Raw genomic sequence first — 20,321 nt, 5'->3', positions numbered from 1 at the left:
TGATTAGAAGAGCACAAAGGAAAGGAAGGATAAACCTGTGGGCTGAGTGCATGTCTCAATCCTATAATTATGCAGTTTTAACCATGATTCTGTGTGGTTTAACAAGATGTAATTAACTGGCACGCGTGTTGGCTTGCAATTGGCTGAGAGTTAAGCGAAGGTTGCTGTGGCACGGATAGTCCAGCGCACTGTAAACCGGCCGGTTCATTCGTGAATTAACGTATTGTGTCGGTTCGAATGAACCGTTTTATTGACTCGAAGCTTGTTAGAATAGCGCGTGCCGCTTCAGTCTCTCTCTCTCGCCGCTCCTTCGGCGGATCCGATCGGCGAGAGTCTTCATCCGGGCACCTCTCGGCACCGACGGTTACTTTCATCCCTTAGGTCTTTCGTCTGCGTTTAGAGTTCCGCCGTTTCTTGATAGATCTCGACGTTTGGAATTGGAGCCACCATTTAGGTTTGTGGCTGCGGCGATTTCTGTAAGATTCTATGTTTTTTTCTCATGTCTATGTAGAGGTTGCTTGCTTATGGAAGAGTATCATAATGGATCGGGCCAATGCAGAATTATTTTTGCTGAGATCATTGATTTTTCCGTATTGGTATGCTGTGGTCGATGCGGCATAGTGATGAGTGAAATGCTTGAGAGTGTGTTGGGTCATCCCATGAGTTTGCAGATTAGTTTTCTGAGGATGCATGAAGACCTTTTTCACTTCCCTTTTTTATATGAATTATTGGGCGAAATCAATAATAGCCAAATTAGTTCCTTCTCATCTACCCTTTTGCAAATATGAGATGATATGAAGTTTGTCATTTATTCACATTCACGGAGTTGTACTTGACAATAGCAGTAGGAACAAGAAACACATAAGGATAATGCTCTACTACCCGTAGAACATGAAGAAGAAGTATATTTTGCATGCGAATTATGCTTGTGAGAATAGGAAGAAGATCTCATTTCATAAAATTTTAGCTTTCTTTTTTAGTCCACTGACATAAGCGTTGAGCATAGATATTTTCTGTTAACAACCAGCTAAGTTGATGTGGTTAGCATCTGTTGTAGGGGTTGGTTAATCGTTATCTCAATGGTATGCACATTGAAGTAAAGCAAAACCTTCCTAGCTTCATAGCTAATGCAATGGATTGCCTTTTGTACAAATATTTTATTGTCAGTATTTTTCAAGCTTATGCCTGTTACATGCTTAGGGATTCATTTTTTGTTTTCTACCCATTCAACACCTTTGCGTCAAAGAGGTAGTTTAAATCTTGTTTGATTTTGTTAGCCAACATAGATTATCCAACTTATTTATTTTTGCTCATAAATCTCTTTCTTTACAATTCTCTTACCATATATGTATGTTTTGTACTTAGTTTTTCCTTATGCATCCTCTATGTTCTTCATCCTTTCTTACCATTTATCATCTTGTCCATGCACGTTTAGCTTGTTTCATTTCCGGTGTGTTCATACTATGCTTTCCTTTGTTCAGTGCACTGAAATCTTATATTAGTATGGTTTTGCCCAAGTGAATGCAATGATCTAATTTTCTTCACTCCTTCCTTGGAACCTCCTATGCAACCGCTATGTTCATCATCTTTTCCTCCTAGTCACCATCTTTCACAATATATCTTGAATGCAATATCATTCCACCACAAATTTCTATCAGATTCTAGTTCAATCAGTTTTATCATTATATCCTCAATTTATTTATGCTAAATTTCATATAATACGAAGAAATTCGAGAATGCTAGAAAACGTGGTTTTTATATAATTTTTTCTTCTTCTGTTAGCTATTTCACTTTTCATGCACAATATGATTAACATATCATTCAAATTCTTCCATTTTATTCACTTCTTATCTTATACAGGACCTCAGGCAGCTTAAAAGATGATGGCTGTTGATTCAGTATCTTCTCCTCGAAGGAGATCACTGCCAGCAAATTTCTTCGCATCCTTGTCTAAGAAGCAAGCATCAGGCCTCGACGAGCCTGGTGGCTGGTCTGTTCTCTTCGACCGACACAGGTTCCTCTTGACAATGCTAGCTCTATTGGCATTCCTATGCACCATCTATCTGTACTTTGCTGTCACTTTGGGGCCTACAATTACAAATACATGCTCTGGGATGTCCGGAGCTGAAAAGGCTCTCTGCGAGGCCAAAGCTGCTTCTTTGTACAAGGGCAAACTCAAGTTCTTTTGATTCTTGAAACGACCACCCTCTAACATTGGTTTTCATGGATGATTCATAATATTTCATTGGCCTCGTTCGAGCCGTTGATGATTCTTAGCAAAGATTTTGTTTGAATCAATTGGTTTTCTTCTATTGATCTGATCAGAGGACTGGTTTTGATTTGCATATCAAATTAATTTTCATATCTATTTTTTAATTATTTTTTGACCAGAGCAGACTCTGGCAAAAGTGCATACAAGGTCACGGGGTCGTCACGTGAGCATGAGCTGAACCAAATCGGATTACAGCAAAACGGGTGGCTCTCCTCTACTTCACTCGCTCACATATCGAGCCATAACGGGCGCTACCATGAGGCCTCTCCGCCGCCGAGATGCCGACCGCCGTTAAGCTTTCCCTGGCACCGTCTACGGCCACCACCCGCCTCTTCTCCCGCTGCTGCTATCCACTCCCTAGGCGTGGGATTAGGGCTTCCACGGCGACGATGGGCACCGCCGTGGCGCCCGCGGTGATCGTCGGCGGAGGGAGGGTTGGCCAGATGCTGCGATCCCTCGGAGACGGTCGTGACGTCATCGTAGGAAGGGGTCAGCCGGTGCCTGCCGATTTCCAAGGCCCGATACTTGTTTGTACCCGCAACGATGACCTCGAGGCCGTCCTCGCTTCCACCCCTCGCTCCCGGTGGAACGGTCTGCACTTAACCTAATCTTCCTAAACACGAATGAAGTCCCTCTCTTTCCTGGCTTTAATTTGGAATCGCAATGTGGTGGCAGATTTGGTGTTCTTCCAGAATGGTATGCTTGAACCGTGGCTCGAAAGCAAGGGATTGGGTGATGCAGATCAGGTCTTGGCGTATTTTGCTGTGTCGAAGCTTGGAGAAGCTCCGGTTGATGGGAAGACTGACACTAACCCTGAAGGGTTGACAGCAGCATTCGGCAAATGGGCACCAGCGATAGCGGCGCGTCTCCACAGTGGTGGCCTTTCTTGCAAGGTATGAGCTCTCATGTTGTGGTTTCTCGTGGTGTTCCACGGATGGAAAATTGCTTCACATGTTTAAACATTTGTGCTGACCTTCTCCAGTCACACACACACACACACACACACACACACAAAAAGTAAGCTGTATAGGAATTTAAGGCCTTTTTTCTTTAAATTTATAGCTACGTTGAGGAAATTGGCCATGGGTTACTGCTTCAATATGATACTTTATGAAGAGTTCACTGCCCTCCTCATTAGAGTAGAAGAGAACACCTTTGATACATGCATACCTAGCTAAGAGAGTTGGTGATGCTGTTAGAACTTCTACTACACGCTTACATGCAACTGAAGAATAAACCTTACTAAAAATTAGAACGTCACTTAGCAAAGCTTTCAGGTCAAGAAGCTGTCATTGAACCCTTAGTGAACTCTGTAGCTTGTAGACAATCCCAGTAAGTAATAATCTATGGTCCTTGAGCCATGTAACTTTGTGTGATGCTTCTTTTGTTGACCATAATTTTGCAGCTCCTGAAGAAGCAAAGATTCAGATTCAATATCTGCATGCTATTAATCATCTGAATCATCCTAGAATTATCAAACTGTTTATACAGCTCCAATACACTTGCTTGGACAATATGAAGCTATATCCTAGTAGATATGGTCATCTTCTTAAGATGAAAGGGAGATTTAAGTTTGTTATGGAAAAAGAAGCTTTTGTGGTAGTCTTGTTATCAGACATCTTCATGAGTTTGCAATAGCGTAAACAAATTTAGGGAGAAAAAAGATTTGGCAATTGGTACCATAACCTGGGCCATCAAACTTGATTTCATCCCTAGACCCCTGCAATAACTATAAAATGTTTGCAATCAAGGCTTGGCGAAACCAGCCGTATTTAAGAAAAAAATCTTCAAAACAACTAATTTAAAAGTTGAATTTGAACCAAAATATTCTTCTTCCATAAAATGATTCCTTAGAAAAGCCACACTTCAAGATTCGTGATCAATCTTATACATGCACATTTCGATAGAATTATTTTGGCTCTTTCTGCACTTTAAGCTTCCTTACTCTCAAAATGGCCTTTAACAGTATCTGTAGTTGTACTCTTGATAGGATGATGATGATGCTGACAATTATATATAATGAATTATTGGATTAAGGTCCTTGAAAAGGAAGCTTTTCAGAAGCAAATGCTGGAGAAGCTGATATGGATCTCAGCTTTCATGCTTGTTGGAGCTCGTCATCCAGGAGCTACTGTTGGTGTTGTTGAAAAGGAATATCGGACTGAGGTAAGCCTATGACGTAGCCAATACAATGTAAATTGATCTGTTTGGAAAATTGTAGAGACAAAATGGAAGTGCAGACTTGTATGGCTAACCTGTCATTTACAAAAAGAGGATGATATCAGAATAAACTCTGGGTTATACATTGTTACTAAGGATTTTCAAAATGACTCTAGATTTGATTATGATTTTATATATAAATCATTTTGGAGACCCTCTTCTTACAATTAACTCCAAAGCTGAGAAAACACGCGGGAGATGTGGCTACTCATATGTTTTTGTACGGCTTGTTTGTGAGGGAATGAAAGATAACACTCATGGTCTTATTTTTGCCTAAGACTATTGGAATTTGGCATTGTGAACCTTTCTATATTGTTTTGGAAATTTTAATCCAGTCAACTGTCTCCACTAGAGATCTTTTGTAATAGAGAATATCACAGACCAACCGAAACAACCACCTCATAGTTAATGTTTGGATTTCACCTAATCTGCATGAATGTGCCTATTTACTTTGTAAGTGTTGATTACAGGTAGAAAGCCTCATTGCGGAACTAGCATCTGCTGCTGCTGCAGAAAAGGGAATAACATTTGAAGGAGGAATGGCAGACAGGCTGTGTGCTTATTCCAGGGCAGTCGCACATTTTCCAACTGCTGTTAAAGAGGTGAGCACGCTTAAGATCGAATGATACGATCCTATTTAGCAGCATTCGTGATATGGTAGAACATTGTCTGCTAAATGTACAGTTCAACTGGAGGAATGGTTGGTTTTATTCGCTCACAGAAAAGGCACTAGCAGAAGGAAAGCCAGATCCATGCCCTCTGCATACGGCTTGGCTCAAGGAAATCAATATCATTTAGTCGGAAACCATACGAAGAGCATTTGTTTCATGTCAGGTATCATATTTACTTGTACTCATCGTATCAGAGATTATGCACAATTGAATAAACAATGCTCTCATCACTTGAATTGAGCTTGTGTTTTTTTACCCAATCCTAACCATTTTGGCGTAATTCTTCTTGCATCTGGTGATTTTTACATTTTGTGAACCCATTCGATTTTGTTTGCATCATGCTTCGCAAAGTACTGTTGCAAGCAAGAACACTATTTCTCTTGGGCTCTGTTTTACTCCGAAAGATGGAGAAGGGGAAGGAAAGAAATTGACGGTAGAAAAAAGAGAAAAAAAAAACGAAGGAAGAAAAAAATTATGGACTCGCACGGTTCGCCGCTTTGCGCGCGTGGGGCCGCCAGTCGCGGCTGATAAATAGTAAAAAAATTAATTGTTATTTGAATATTATTGCTATTTTTTTAAAATAAAAAAGTTAAAAAATAATGATAAATAAATATAAATTTGTATCATTTTGCATATTTTTGTGTTGTATATTTACTTTTTAATTTTATATTTTCCATTCAAGTAAATGAGAGCTTCATCATCATGTGGCCCCTTAATTTTGAGTTGTATATTTACTTTTTTAATTTTATATAAACTTAAAAGGGAAAGAAAAATCATCTTAATTGCAACGATACAATTGAAGCCACATCTTTCTTTCTTTCTTCTCTGTACTGATCGAACTCTATTGAAATAAATGCATCTTAACTTGTTTATATTCTTAATCATGCTTGAGTCAATCGCTTAATTTTCTTCAAGTTAGCCCAAGGCCCCAAGCATATTTTCTTTTTTTCTCTGCTTGCATTTTCCATTGATGTGGTTAGCAACTTTAAGTTTCTTCCATCTTATTATTATATTCATGGAACTGGATAATGAATACTTAATTCGGATCACAAGAATCGTGCAAATACAAAACACATAAATTGAATGACTCAATTTCATATTGCAGATATCAAAAAGAGAATAACAAGGAGGAAAAGTAAATAATCATTTCTAACCTGTTCGGTAAGCTGTTGCAAGATGTCTTTACAAAAATATAATTGTCTCAGGCAAAGGAAAGGAAATCAATCGGCATGGCTCTCTCTCTTCTCTATACATTTAACATGATGGCTGAAAAGTATTTGTGTTTTTTCTGTGTATAAAATTGCATTCTATCTGTTTAGAGGTTCAAGTTGCACTTCCATCACCACCGCCGTTGATGATCGAGACACTGGTTTAGTAGCAGTTCTTTCGTGATGCAACAAGTTCAGTGAATCATCTTCATCATTGTTCCCCAGCACCCATTCACCTCTCAAAGAGCTCCTATCGTTTTGTCTTCGCTTCGCCTCAGAATACTCCAAGTACATAACCAAAAGTGCAAGAGCTAAAACCCATAATATTAATGCCCAAGTAAGACCTTGAACATTCTCGCTGCCATATCGATGTCCCAAGTGCTTCATTCCGCTGATCAGTGCAGCAACTCCGACTACAATGGCAGATCTCCCTGTGATAACATGAAAGTACTCCCAGATTATTCTCTTTGAAGACGCCATCTCTACCTCCGTCGGTTTTTTGGGTCGTAGATACGCATTTACCGGCTGGGCACACGCCAACAAGATCGCGGCCACACCGAATTTCACATGCACAATGCTTAAATAGAAACCTCGAAGCTCAGCAGCTGCGAAAAGAAGACCAAGCAACATGATGACTATTCCAGAGTACTGCAAATAGGCATGCAACTGATACCAGCCATTGCCCTTTATGTGCTTCAAATACCTCGCAGCCAATATTCCGCCGGGAAGAAGGATGCCCCAAGCCACAAACATCATAAACCCATGAACAGCCAACACCGGCCGCCGATCCTGCTCTACCTCTGCAGATCCTCTCAACAGAAGAACCCTGACCGGCCGGTTGCTGGTGGCAGAATGCATATTCTTTTCGCTGAGATTATCGGTCGACCAATGGGAGCCCATTGCCCAAATAACTTTCAGAGGAGTCGTCGGATCGATGATGTTCTTGCACTCTATCTTTCCGTGGCACGAAGGGGATAGAGGACGGGCGAACTCGAATGTTATGATTCCATTTTCCTGACTGCATCTCGCAAAGGTTAAATTTTCAGAAGTTGGGTGCACACGCATGGCATCTTTGCCGTCGATCCAATAAGTGTTTACGTGACCTTTTCCGTCGAGATCTATCCAACCAACATACACATAGCTGTTTATCATTCCACTTCCAAATCCAATGGCGACATATCCACTCTTCTTCTCGCCCCGAGCAGCAACAGAAATGGAGCCTTCTGATAAAGTCCAGAAAAAGGAGACCTGCTGATCATCCAAGAGAACACTGCTACTGTACATGTCTGAAATACCACCATCGACTACCTGAACTTTCCAACCCATTTTCTGCTCAAACAAGGAGTGGTAGTAAACTTGATCCGGCGTATTCCGATCAGGCGACCATTTTAACTCCGTCGGGCTGGCTGGGACACCCTCAAACTCAGGTCCACCGGCATAGATAACCTCAGTCATGTTATGCGATGTTGCATTGCCACCGATAGGACTGGAAGTGATGTACAGAGCCACATCGTGCCCGGCTTGAATAGAGAAAGTAACTGGCACACCTCTTTCAACTCTCAGCAGTGGAGCTTCCTTCTTGTTGATATAAAGCACTTTTGAAGGATTTGGAGGGTTTGGGTGGTGCAATGCTGGCCCTGAAGTAACGACCAGCGGTGTTTTTGCATCGGCAATGATAAGATCTTGATCCTCTTTGTCTTCGGCATCCAGAGGCCCCATGCAATCGTCCACCTCCTCGGATAAATTCAGGGAGAGATAATTGTAAGCTGTTTCTATCGGACCACCATGATTTTGAGGAAGATAGTAAGGCCTGAGGGAATCAGGTGGCCTCAACAGACCTAACGCCCAGATCACAGTCATGTTCGCTGTGATGTTCACCGGCACATCATACTTCTCATCGACGGAGACTAGAGGGCGCTTGTACCGGACAAATGCTACCCCATCTCTCCGATGACCGTAGATCAATTCAGTGTTGTTGACAAGCCCAACTGGATCCGATCCTTCGTAGATTGTATCAGGACAAACACCTTCGACCTTGCCGTCCTTGTGGAGAAGACACTCACTAAATTGTGTAATGTAGTAATCTTCAGCAAAGGGCATACCTTCTTCAGTGAAACCAGAGACAGTAACATCTGCATTCAGCATATGCGACGGCGAACCAGGCTTCGCCCACCCAAAGCTCATGTAGTACTCTGAGCCAACAGCTGCTTCTAGACCGACCTCGACGGAGTCCGATTCAGAGTACAGCGTCCACCGAAGTCTGAATCTGGGAGACAACGTGAGGCAGTTTTCGAACATGGTCGGCTGGTGATGGATCCGGCTCTTGTTCTTCATCATCTCGATCGGAGGATTGGAGGCTGGAGAAGGGGAAGGGGCCGGGGAAAGATCCGGGCTTGGGGCCACGTCGTCGTCGGTCTCATTCTCGGAGACGTTCAAAAGGGTCACGTGGCCGAAATCCGAGGCGGTGGCCTCGTCCCAGATGGCGAGGACGGCGATCTGGTCCCAGGAGGCGTTGCCTGACAGCTTGACGGTGAGCGACTCGTTGCGGTAGGTGTGGTTGAGGGGCATGTCGGAGATCGAAGAACCAAGCGTGAGGTTGAGGAAGTCGTCCCCGGCCGCGCCCCACCACCGGACCCGGTCGGAGCCGGCGAGCATGTCGAAGCCGCGGACGGAGAAGGAGCAGGCGTCGAGAATCCGGACGACTCCGCGAACCTGGTGCTGGACCATGGCGAGGTCGGCCTCGAGGCCGGCAAGCGCAGTGTTGGCTCTGCATTCATCGGCGTACGAGGCAGAGACACCGGCGAGGAAGAAAAGCAAGAGGAATAGGATTGGCGGAGACGCCATGGCGAGGAGGAGGAGGAGGAGCTGGATCGCGAGATCCGATCAAGATCTGACGGAAGAGGAATTGGGAGGTAGGGTTAGGGTTTGATGAAGGAGATCTTCCCCATGTAGCCGTCGCTGTTCCTGTGAACGAAAGATATGAACAATTTTTTATTTCCAAACACAAATACAATACCTAATTAAAAAGTGGAAAGAAATATTTATCATCCAATTTATTTTTTAATAATCTAATTATCCAGCAATTAAGATTAGATTCGAATTATGAATGCTTAATTTTTTTTGACAAAAAAAAAGAAAAATATTTTCTTTAAAAATTAATCAATGAAATCTTTAGATATTGATATCATGCTTGAACAATTGTAATATATCAATTTTGATTTTATAGTTTAATTTATTTAATTATTTTTGATTTGTTCCACCAGATCTGAGTCAAAAAGAGTCACTTAAGCTCGAAGATAGCGTCAGCTCCACATATCACTTCTTATTCCATTCACATTGGACTTGTGATTAATAAATTGTAAAAATCACTTAATTTTTCAGGGTTATTGATTGTTAACCAACGAAGAAGTTCACATTTCTACCAGCAAAAACATTCGTAAATCACAAAGGTCGAGGAATCACAATTAACAGACACTGAATCGATATCTAGAAACAAAAGAAAGACGAGAAGCAACAAAAACAGGCTCAGATTTAAACAGTTTCATCGATCATCAATTATCTGAAGCAGAACTGGCTAATTGAAACTGTAATGTAGTGATCATTGCCAACTTCAGCCCAGATCGCATCGTAGAAGCTTCATTTCATGAATAAGATGAACAAGGAAAAAAGTTTTACAGAAGAGAATAAGCGAGATCTTAGAGGCAGATGCGTTGAGGAAGAATAGCCTGGATGTTCAAAACTGAGAAAAAAAAATCTCTAATTAGGAAACTCAAAGAGGAAGAACAATGAAACGAATTCAAACTCAAAAACATCAAATCGAAGAAAAAATAGTGAAAAAAGTTCAAGATTATATATAAAAAAAGGGAGTGTAAAGAGTAGGAGGCTCAGATTCGCCTTTTATCGGTCATTGAGTGATCCCAGCCTGAGAGGTAGGCATCCATGGCTGCAGCGGTTGCCATGGCGGCCGTCCGAGCTGCCTCACCAGGACCTCCTCTTCCAGTTGGGCGATCGAATCCGTCGTCGGTCTCAGTTCATCATCATCGCCTCGGTAAGCATAAGAGAAAGGGGTTTTCGACGGACATTACTTGAGAAAAGAATCATCGGCAATAGGGGCCAAGAGAAACGAGGAGGAAGCGGCAACCCTTTCCAAAACACCCATCTTCTTCTTTCTCCGCCTCCGCCGGCGCGGCCGCAGGTCGCCGGAGGTAACCGAAAACCCTAAGCGACGCCGCAGCGCTCGGATGCCTCATACTTAAACTAATGAGTTAGGTAGAAGAAGAGAAGACTCTGTTTATTTTATACGGCTCTAGCAATAGGTTGATTTGGGCCGAAGACCGGCCCAGTTAAATCGATTTAGAAGGCCCAATTTAATATGTATAAAGATCGATGCAAAACGTGTAGAGACCAGGTGAAGCTTTTTTCGTCCTCTTCTCTCTCTTCTTCCTTTTCTCCTTTTTCGTGCTTGGCGATGAGGAAGAATGGAGGTGCTCAACGACGAACTTGAACGATCATCGCAGATCTCCTCCCTCGGAAGCTCCAGCTTCCGTTCGGAAATGATGAGGGTTTCGGCAGAGCAGCTCGGACGGCCGGCACGGCAACCGCTGCGACCGTCCCTCACTCTTCCGGTCGGATTGGGCGGAAAAGGGAGCGAGTATCGCAAGATGCTTCGTGTTTATGTTCGAGAAGATGAATCTGAGCCTCTTTGCACCGGAAACCTGGTCTTTTACTTACGATCCCGGGTTTGCTGTTAGTTTTCTGGGTTTTAAATCTCTTTTGTTTTTTCAAAGATTCAAGTTCTCTGTTTTTGGAGCAGTCTTTACATGGTTTCTACTAGATTTAGGGTTTTCTGCATTGCAGTCTTCCGTTTCTGTTGCTACTGATCCTTTCTTTCTTTGTGATTGAGGCGATGATGAGCTTGCCTGTTGTGTGTTAGTGTGTATGTGTCTGGTTGAGACGATGTTTGAAAGAATGGAGGTGCTCAATATTGGACCTGAAAGTTGTCGTCGGAGCAGCTCGGATTGCCGGAATGGCAACCGCTTTGGCCGTCCCTAACCCTTTCGGTCGGACAGGGTGGATAAAGGGAGGGAAAGATCGATGGCTGCTCCGTGTTTGTGTTAGAGAAAAGAAGAATCTGAGCCTCTTTCCACCCGCAATTTGATCTCTACTTCACTTGGATCGTAGATCTGGGGGTTGCCAACGTTTCTGCATGTTGAATCCTTCGTGTTTAACTCCGGATGTTTGTTTGTATTTTCTGCTGTCTTTACGTGATTTCTGCTCGATTTGGGGTTTACTATGCCTCGTTCATCGTTGCTTCTTCAGATTTGCATCTGTCTGCTCTTGATGCCTCGTTCGACATGATAGTATGGCTTTGTTGAGCTTGTTTTGTGGTTCTCTTAGCTTCTTTTTGTTGATCATTCATTTTCGATTTGTTTTCGCTTGTTCTATTTGAGAACAACCCGAATAGGTGAAGGAGAGAGTTCTTGAGAAAAAAAAGGATTGTCCGAGCAAAAATTTTTTTAATGAAAAAAATCCATGAAGGAATTTGCAAGAATCATAATCTACAAAAAGGATGACGCGATGTAGCTCATCCATGCATCCATGATCAGCAATGTTCAAGCTATTTGGCCCAAAAAAACAAGATTGATTGCATAAAAGAAGACATGAGGTTCCAACATTTGGAACACTACAAGTATACATCAAAGGTATCAAATTATTTGTTAAATAATCAAATACTGTAATATATAAGCATCCAAAATGAAAATTTTTACCTAAAAAGGATTTTTGAAACCAAGTAAAGTGATTGAATGACAAGGGTGACAAGATCTAACCGCCATGGTGGAAAGCAGAAACCATCAGATCTGGGGATCAGACGCGTACGGGGACCGCTGCCGAGGCGGCGGACGAGGCGGCTCCGCCGAGGAAGGACAGCAGCCCGGTGGCGCTTCCGGGCTCCTGCTCGTCGAGGAACAGATCCTCCGGCACGCGGAAGGCCCCGTGGGCGGCGACTATGCCAGCGCCAGCCACGAGGGCGGAGACGATGACGGATCCAACGGACGTGAGGAAGATGACGAGGACCGAGAGGAGGACGAGGCCTCCGAGGGTCTCGCGGTCGGTGAAGGTGCGGCCGAAGAGGACGAGGGGCGGATCGGAGGGGCGGAAGAGGTACAGCAGGCACCAGGCGACGAGGAGCGAGAGGAGGACAAGGAGGGAGAAAGGGTTGGTGACGAGGGAAACGGCGAGGACGACAGCGATCACCGCGGCGTAGTTGACGCGGAAGTAGGCCAGGTTCTTGCGGAGGCGGGAGGTAGCTTCGGAGAAGGACTCCGGGCGGGAGAAGGTGGAGCGATCGGCGAGCTCGGACCAGGGGCGGCGGTCGGAGAGGGAGCGGCGGACGGAGTCGTTGAGGCGCGAGAGGAAGACGCGGAGGGCGGGCGCGGCGGCGGGTTCGGATCCGGCGGGAACTGGGGTAGAGAGGGGGAGGGAAGGCGGCGGAGGAGGAGCGGAGGAAGCCATCGGCGAAGGGAAGGGGAAGGAAGAGGACGAGATGCAGATCTGAATCTGAAGCCGAATTAATAATTCCGGGGCGTTGCTAAATTTGGATCGCAAATTACACTTTCCCCCTCCAAATCACTTTTATTCCTTCATTCAAGCTCCCTCCTGTTTACTTCGATGGAAGTAGCTGTCAATTCTTCCTTGGAAGAAAGAATGAATGATCGACTTCACCTATAACTTGTATAAAAATTGGTGGATATATTCTTCATCTTCACCTGTGAAGCTTAACTGACAACAACGTCTCTGCTGTCATTCTGTATCTGCAAAGGAAATGATCTCTTAAAACTGTAAAACTCTAGCAAAATAATAACAAATTTGATCCAACAACTTTTGATTGTTCTTAAGAACAATTATACAAGGGGAATGTGATATATAGAGTGTTTGGTCAACAGAAAAGTAATCACCAGAGTGTAGGGATAGATATGTTCTGAGATGTCGACAATCCATCAATCAATGCTGCTAAAACCAGACCTGAAACATTTATGTGAGCAACTAATCCAAGAAGAAGCATGGTCCTAACTTCAAAAATATGACTAACTTTGAGGTTTAGTGATAAAATACCTTGTTGAGCAACAATAAGTGATTTTTTTCATTAGAATCAGAAACATAAAGTACCACTATGTTAATCTGGATAGCTACAATCACTTCCCTGAAATTTAGACTGCTTTCAATTTACAAAGATAGATGATATGCCCCAGAGAAACAACAGGATCAACAACTAACAGGGTCATACACTCATACTTATTCCATAAGGAAAGCTACATGCTATTTTTTTACAGAACTCAATAAATTGTCACTTAGGATGATCCTTGAAGGAAGAATAACTCTTGGTGCATGCTCCTCAACAAGCGCGTCCTCACAGACTAGTTTAATAATGTTATTGCTTGATTGGCTGATCTTGTACTTCATCTCCCTGAAGCTCCTGCCAAGAACCTGCTCCAACCAATTATCTAAAGGTCTTTGGTCTCCCAATGACCAGGCTACTGCAAGTAGCTCTTCCATGACCTTTGGATCAATCTCCAACAAGGAGTCTGAACCAACAGCGCTTTGAAAGATTCTGTTTATATCTTTCAAAATATCATTGGCAAGGGCGTCAAAATCAAAAGGTCTAAAGTCTATTGTCGCATCAACTTGGTTGCAGAATTCTTTGATCCACAGCTCTGAGTTGTCAGATACAGAATTTTCTTTGTGACTACTAGAATCATAATCATCATCAGCAGCATCTGTCGCAATCTCTTCAACGGGCAGATTCAAATCTAAGAAGCCCTTAGGCATTGTGTGCGCCCTTTTGCCAGACATCGACTTTCCAAAGTGCCTATCACAGTCATCATCAGACAAACTGGCTTTACGCTTACTTGAAGAAGATAATTGTAGATATACTTGACTTGTGGTTGGTTTTTGGATAGTAGATTTTGAACTACGGCGAGTCGTCTCCTGATATGCTTCTGAGTAAATCTTCATCTGCCAACACTGAGCTGTCAGAATAGTCTCCTCGCAGAAACTACTGCAATCCTTTCTCCGAGACAAGTCTTTAGCAATGGTTCTATTCCAAGTCAGGATAAATATGGCATTGTTTATGCTAAATTCCCGTCCATGAGAATCAGGAAATTTTCCAGTATGGATGGCCTGAGATAAGCTGTTCTGAATGATAAAATCGGCTTCATTGACATTTTCAAGGAAAACAACAGAATATCGTCTCTTGCCCAGCTCCTCAGCAATGAAATCAGCATGCAATTTTCCTCTCACTTGTACATTTTTTTCAGTGACCTCCTGCTGGGTGCATATGGTACTGGGTCGAACAACACCATCCTGATAGCTTAGATCAATACAAATTAGGTTATCTTTGCTTCCATGTAATAATTCTGATAGTGCCTCTGCTACTCTCTTTTTACCCATCTTATCAGGACCATGAAAATTAAGCCAAATGTCCCCTCGCAGTCTTCCACCACGGCGCCTTTCATCAGTTTTACAACGGAATATGGCTTGACTGATAGCAATAGCTGCTTCTTCTTGTCGGCCAATTTTATCAATGAAACTTTTACAGAATGATTTGTAGCTACTCAGATCAATATTTTGCCTTGTACTACCCGAGATTAGGAAAGGGGGTTTGTCACAAGTAGAAGCACAGCCATTTGAGATTTGTGAAAATGAGTGGATCGGATGGACAGGATAGACACTCTTTGCCTGGTACTCTTGAATGCCGGAGCAGGAAAATGATGCAATAGGAACATCTGATACATTTCTTTTGGCAGTATCAACTGAGGGCAAGCATCTTGACATTTTCTCCACGTGACTTTTTTGAGCTTCCCTAGCAGGTTTTTCATCACTGGAAAGGGTCTCAGGGAGGCTACCCAAAACCAAATCTATCGCTACTGATGTTATAGAGGAAGGGGAAGCATGCTCATCACCCTGGTGATAGGGGAGATCCACTCCCCGAAGCTGTTCACTTTTGGAAGATCTGACCTGGAGTTTTGATAGAAGGTCACTTTTTCTCGATTCCATAACTAAAGGCAACGAGATACTCTGGCTGGCCATGGTGATTGTCTGAGTGCCTAGTGAGATAGATAGTGAATTGCCAAGAGTTTGAGATTCTTCAGTAATTTTACTGGAGGCTCTATTTTTGCTAGAAACACTTGAAGTATCAGCAGTGCAAGGAATTTCAGGGTAAATGTCAGTTTTTGTTGTCTGGCAATTGTGGAGTTTCCGGCACACTTCATTCCACTTCTTTTCCAGTTCCATAGTTTTAGCATTTTTAGCCTGCAGTTGAGAAAATCACATGATTTGAATCCAAAAAACAAACAAAGAAGTAGATTACTAAAATGTATCTCTCACTTTGTTTCACACCACACATGATATTTCTGAATCAGTTATTGTCATTGAAGTGAACTAAGAGAGCTTCTCAATTTCCTAGTACAGAGAACAGACACTAAATTATTAGAAAACTCACCTGCTCTGCATTATATTCATTGTTCAAGCCAGTTGGGTTGGCTTTCTGCAGCCAAAAGGGCAAGGTATCCTTTTTCTTTTCATAAACTGAAGCTGATTGTCCCTTGAGAAAAATGGAAAGTTCTTCTTCATACTTATCATCACACAGTTCACAGCGAGATGCTGGTGGAGATACACCGCTGCCAAGGTCTTTAGACTCACATGCTGTAGAGTAAAGGCCTCCAAATGGAACAAATGACTCCATCCTACTGTGACATAATGCAGCATGGTTGACATTCTAAGAACAAAACTGTCTAAACGTTATAAAATGCAAATATTCCAGAGAGTGAAGTCTCACCACAAGAAGTTTCCAACAGAAAAAAAAGGAAGAAAAAAAAATAGAAATCACCATAATCCAACTAAAATGTCTCACACTCAATTTTAAGAACCAACTCATAGTACTGCAGCAAATCTAAACTAGAAGTTTGTCATCCATGCAATGCTTAGCAAAGCCAATAAACGTGGCACTAATACTCAAAATGGTTGGCAAAATCAAATATTTCTTCAGAAATTGAGATAGCAGACAATGGTATTTTCTTCTCTGCAAATATTTACCTTGATTACACAATATTGGTGACAAATCCTAGACAAGTGATGGCTTTTTTTTTTGTCCTCTCAGGATTTTTGGCACAACGTAATGAAGCAAAATGAAAGTCAGGTAAAGCTTGAAGGCATGTGTAAAAAAGAGGCCTTTGTAAAAGAGTAAAAGATTAGGTTCAGCTATGATTAGCTCTTTTCCTTACTAGGATTGGAAACGAGATTTTCTATCAAAGTCCTAATATAGTTTTTTATTTTAAAAACAACAAATTTCTTGAAATTAAAAGGAATAAAAGATCATACTACTACACTCACATGGGAAATTCTATACTCTTTTAAGTATTCTAGCAAGCAATTAATTAGAAATTTCAGGACAAGCTGAAGTGTCTGTCCCAAGTCAAGCTCTATCTGAGACTGCTTGAAAGCTCTATTTGTGTTTTCTAAAATAGGATATTATTTCCTTAGATTGAGTCCTTTGTACTAAGGAAAAAGGATAAAACTACTTGCTCATCATATGCTAGACAGTAGATAAATTCAGAAACTTTATTCGCATTGGCAATTTAGTCTAGAAGTTATATTTTATTGGATGTAAAATTTGTGCCCGTTGCAAAAAGTTGATAGCCAAGAGGCATACTGACTAAAAAACCCATAAAATTGTTAAAAAAACTAAACTTCGAATGGACACAAGGCTTAAGTTTCATATATCAAGTATGAGAAACCCTAAAGTTCACTGAAAGCACAGAGCATATAATGAAAGGTCAGCTAAGCATAAGAGGATCAACCAGCAGAATAATTTCACCATCATCATGTATCACAGACAAGAACCAAATTGATAAGCACTAATTAACATACCCGCGAGGTCTTGGAACTGATGAACCCATCCCACTTCTCACTGAAGTGATCGGCAAAAGCTGCAAGTTCCAATCTTTGTCCAACAATGGATGCCTGGACAGGAACTTCATGTATGTTTCGTATGTTGCAGACCAGGCCATCAGCCACAGCCTACCTTGGTAAACATCGAGCAGCCTTGTGAGCTCCGAGACCAAACGCCTTTCGTGCTCATCACATTCAGTTTTACCTTTCACTATCTCCTTCAAATCTCCTATATTCACCACCAGTCTGGGCATCGCCGCTTTCTTTCCCAACTCCATCAGTCTAGCGTCGACGGATGACAGATCACAGCGGCCAGTTCTGAGCTCAGCCACCACCTTCTCAAGGCTAACAAGTTCGATTCCACGAATTTCCAGAGGCAAGATCGCCCAATTCTGCCGCTGAATAGCTTGGGTGAAGTCTGTGGCTGCCTCTGCTGCCCCGACTCCGATGAGCATCGGGTTTCTTGTGATTCCTTTACGGGAGAGAATATCCCCAACCCTGCGGCAGTAATCGTCACCGCCGTCGGAGGAAAGCTGACCGGCCGCAGGGGCGAAGGGAAAACCGATCCTCCTCGTAGAGATCGGCGCCTCGAATCCATCTCCGGCCGAGAAATTGCACAAGAACAACGGCGCGCACTTGGCGGCGTGCGGGAATCGGAGGATGGTCGGAGGGGGGCGGATGATGGCGAACTTGATGTCCCCACTCCGGAATCCGGCATCGTTGAACACCCGACTAACAATAGGGTCATCCAATATCGCGAGAATCAGATGCTGCATCTCCACCTTTACTCCGGAGAAGGTCGACGCCACTCCGGCGGCGGCGTTCTGCTGCTGCTGCTGCTGGTACAAATGGAAACTCTCCGGATTCCGCCTCTGGTTCGCCTGCGACCGCTTTATCGCCGCCATCAGCGAGTTCGAAACGGGCGGCCCATCCTCGCTCCCCTCCCTTTGACCCCCCGACGACGACGACGACGACGACGAAGGCAGCCGGTCGAGCGCCATCCCGAAGCAGCGCTCGAGCACCTTGAGATGCATCCTGGGAGAGCAAGCCGCGCTCCGCGTGCGCGAGAGCGCATCGCGCAGGAGCGAGCAAGAAGGCGACTGGCCGCCGGATCCGGATCCGGCCCCGCCGGCTGATTGGAGAAGGAGGGCGTAAACGACATGGAGGGAGGTGGTCTGCGCGTGATACCGGCGTCGTGCGGCGGCCACCGCCACATCGAGGGCGGCCGCCGCCTCCTCCGCCAGGCAGGCGCGTGCGTTGCTAACCGGCGTCGGCATCCCTTTGCGGCCTCGGCCAAGGACCATATACGAATAAAAGTTCACTTTACTCCCAATATTAAATTGCTACCCTTTGGTAATATTATAATCTCCGAGGGTCTATCCGTAAATAAAATAATACACTAACAACTCCCGACCTTCAACGACTCCAACGGGTCGCTTCGCTTGCTTTAAAGGGGAGCGAGCATCGACAGATGGCAGCGTCCCATTGGCCAACGCTCGAGCGGTCGGAAAATCAGACCAAACGGCTGAACCGGTCAATCTGAGAACGGTCCAGTTCAACTCAAATAATTGGAGACATTCCGGTCGAATTTTTGGTTCTTATGCACGGGGTCATCCAAAGGACACGTGGAATTTTTTGATGAGACCAAAAATAATTGGCCAAGAAAGGTAAAAAACCATGGTCATAGTTTTTGGATCATCAAATTTCTTCCCAAAGTGGCAAAAAACTAAAATGAAAGACGTAAGTTAGGTGGAAGGTCAATTCAAGTGACTGTTGGAGATTAATTTGGCTGGGGTCGGTTCGGTTCGGCTCGATTTGGCCTAGTCAGAGCTATACTTATCGGATCCTAATTAACCATAACTTAACTATGTTTAAACGTGGCTATTAAAGAAGTCTTTTTCTTTTATGAATGTGTTGATGCCAACCACTATAAATGAAGGGCAACACTTTGTCAAAGGAAATAGTGCATAATTAATGAACTAATAATGATGTAATTAGTTAATTTCCTAGTTAATTAGAGATTAAAACATGCCACATGATAAAGGATAAAGAATGATCCTAGGAAACAAAAGTTATCATCTTTTAAATTCTTATGATAATATTATCAATATAGAATTATTTTATTAATATTTTTGCCTATCTCTTTTAGCTTGTTTCATGGATCCACCACTAAAATAGATTAAATAATCACATTATGATTCCTTTTGAGAAAAAAGAAAAGAAAAGAAAGAAAATAATTCCTCTATGTCTTTGCTCAACACTTGTTGAGCACCAAAAAATGAATGATATGCATACTTTTTAGAGGGGGGAAAATATATAGAGATAAAATTTTTGATGAGAAAGTATTGAAAGAGAATAAGAACCCTAATCCCTTTGCCTACCACATACATCACCTCAAGGCCTTTTGAATCAAATAAATAAATGATTTTTTTTCAAAAAAATTAAAATTTTCTTTGTTTGGAATTGGAATTTAGGGTACACTTGGCTTGCCCTCCTTCCTTGGAGCTTTGCAAGAGAATCAGGTAGGGGCCTCTTCCATTATCTACACAAACATCCACACACTTTAGCTTTTTGAGTGATGGAATGAGGTGTCCCTTGACTTTATTAGAAAAGCCTTTCTTTCTCAAGAACACAAAAGATTAATCTTATTTTGTTTTGGGGTGCCTTTGTCTATTTAATTCCTCCACTTTGTCTCTTGCTTCAAGAAAATTATATATATATTTAAAATTTTTTAAGAAATAAAATTTTAAACTATATACTTTTATATGAAAGATAAATAAATTAGTTTTTTATAAAACACTTATCTTACCATTTTGAAAATCATAAGAAATGAATTTAAAAAATAAATGGAAAAAAAATCAAGATGATGTCTCACTTTTCAATTTTGAATATTTTATTTTCAATCAAATGGACACCTCATCTAATATGAATAATTTAAATTACTCCATCTTTATTCTTTTATAATAGTCATTTGCTAATTTTTATACGTTGTAGACGCTAGTA

At 42.5% G+C, this 20,321-nt stretch overlaps 4 protein-coding genes and 1 non-coding gene across 6 annotated transcripts; 1 reads left to right on the top strand and 4 right to left on the bottom strand.

The window, feature by feature from the left end:
• The first annotated feature begins 2,500 nt into the window (after positions 1-2,500).
• Positions 2,501-5,443, top strand: LOC141824948 (uncharacterized). Its single transcript, XM_074712297.1, has 5 exons — positions 2,501-2,863; positions 2,948-3,165; positions 4,310-4,438; positions 4,963-5,094; positions 5,177-5,443. The coding sequence occupies exons 1-5, from the start codon at positions 2,551-2,553 to the stop codon at positions 5,288-5,290; spliced, it is 906 nt and encodes a 301-aa protein (XP_074568398.1). The 5' UTR covers positions 2,501-2,550; the 3' UTR covers positions 5,291-5,443.
• Positions 5,444-6,299: 856 nt separating this feature from the next.
• Positions 6,300-9,330, bottom strand: LOC141824343 (cytochrome b561, DM13 and DOMON domain-containing protein At5g54830-like). The gene has a single exon (XM_074711607.1). It carries the CDS (start codon positions 9,213-9,215, stop codon positions 6,471-6,473), a length of 2,745 nt encoding a protein of 914 aa, XP_074567708.1. The 5' UTR covers positions 9,216-9,330; the 3' UTR covers positions 6,300-6,470.
• A 559-nt stretch (positions 9,331-9,889) lies between these two features.
• Positions 9,890-9,981, bottom strand: LOC141825810 (small nucleolar RNA Z223). The gene has a single exon (XR_012601561.1). It is a non-coding gene; the product is annotated as a small nucleolar RNA Z223 (small nucleolar RNA).
• Positions 9,982-12,111: 2,130 nt separating this feature from the next.
• On the bottom strand, positions 12,112-13,002 carry LOC141824381 (PRA1 family protein B3-like). Its single transcript, XM_074711655.1, has one exon. The coding sequence runs from the start codon at positions 12,882-12,884 to the stop codon at positions 12,237-12,239; it is 648 nt and encodes a 215-aa protein (XP_074567756.1). The 5' UTR covers positions 12,885-13,002; the 3' UTR covers positions 12,112-12,236.
• A 522-nt stretch (positions 13,003-13,524) lies between these two features.
• Positions 13,525-18,693, bottom strand: LOC141824633 (protein DWARF 53-LIKE-like). 2 transcript variants are annotated; one of them, XM_074711953.1, is made up of 3 exons: positions 17,298-18,693; positions 15,871-16,117; positions 13,525-15,680 (listed from the first exon to the last, which is right to left on the bottom strand). In XM_074711953.1, exons 1-3 carry the CDS (start codon positions 18,620-18,622, stop codon positions 13,689-13,691), a joined length of 3,564 nt encoding a protein of 1,187 aa, XP_074568054.1. In that variant the 5' UTR covers positions 18,623-18,693; the 3' UTR covers positions 13,525-13,688. The 2 variants fall into 2 exon arrangements, with proteins under 2 accessions (XP_074568054.1, XP_074568056.1); XM_074711955.1 differs by having other exon boundaries at positions 15,871-16,114.
• Positions 18,694-20,321: the final 1,628 nt, after the last annotated feature.

Source organism: Curcuma longa, chromosome 3 (assembly GCF_044706935.1).
Source record: "Curcuma longa cultivar G26 ecotype Majalengka, Jawa Barat chromosome 3, ITB_CL_G26_1.1, whole genome shotgun sequence".
NCBI classification, from domain to species: Eukaryota; Viridiplantae; Streptophyta; class Magnoliopsida; order Zingiberales; family Zingiberaceae; genus Curcuma; species Curcuma longa.
The sequence above is the reverse complement of the archived record's forward strand: the minus strand, read 5'-3'. Positions and strand labels throughout refer to the sequence as shown.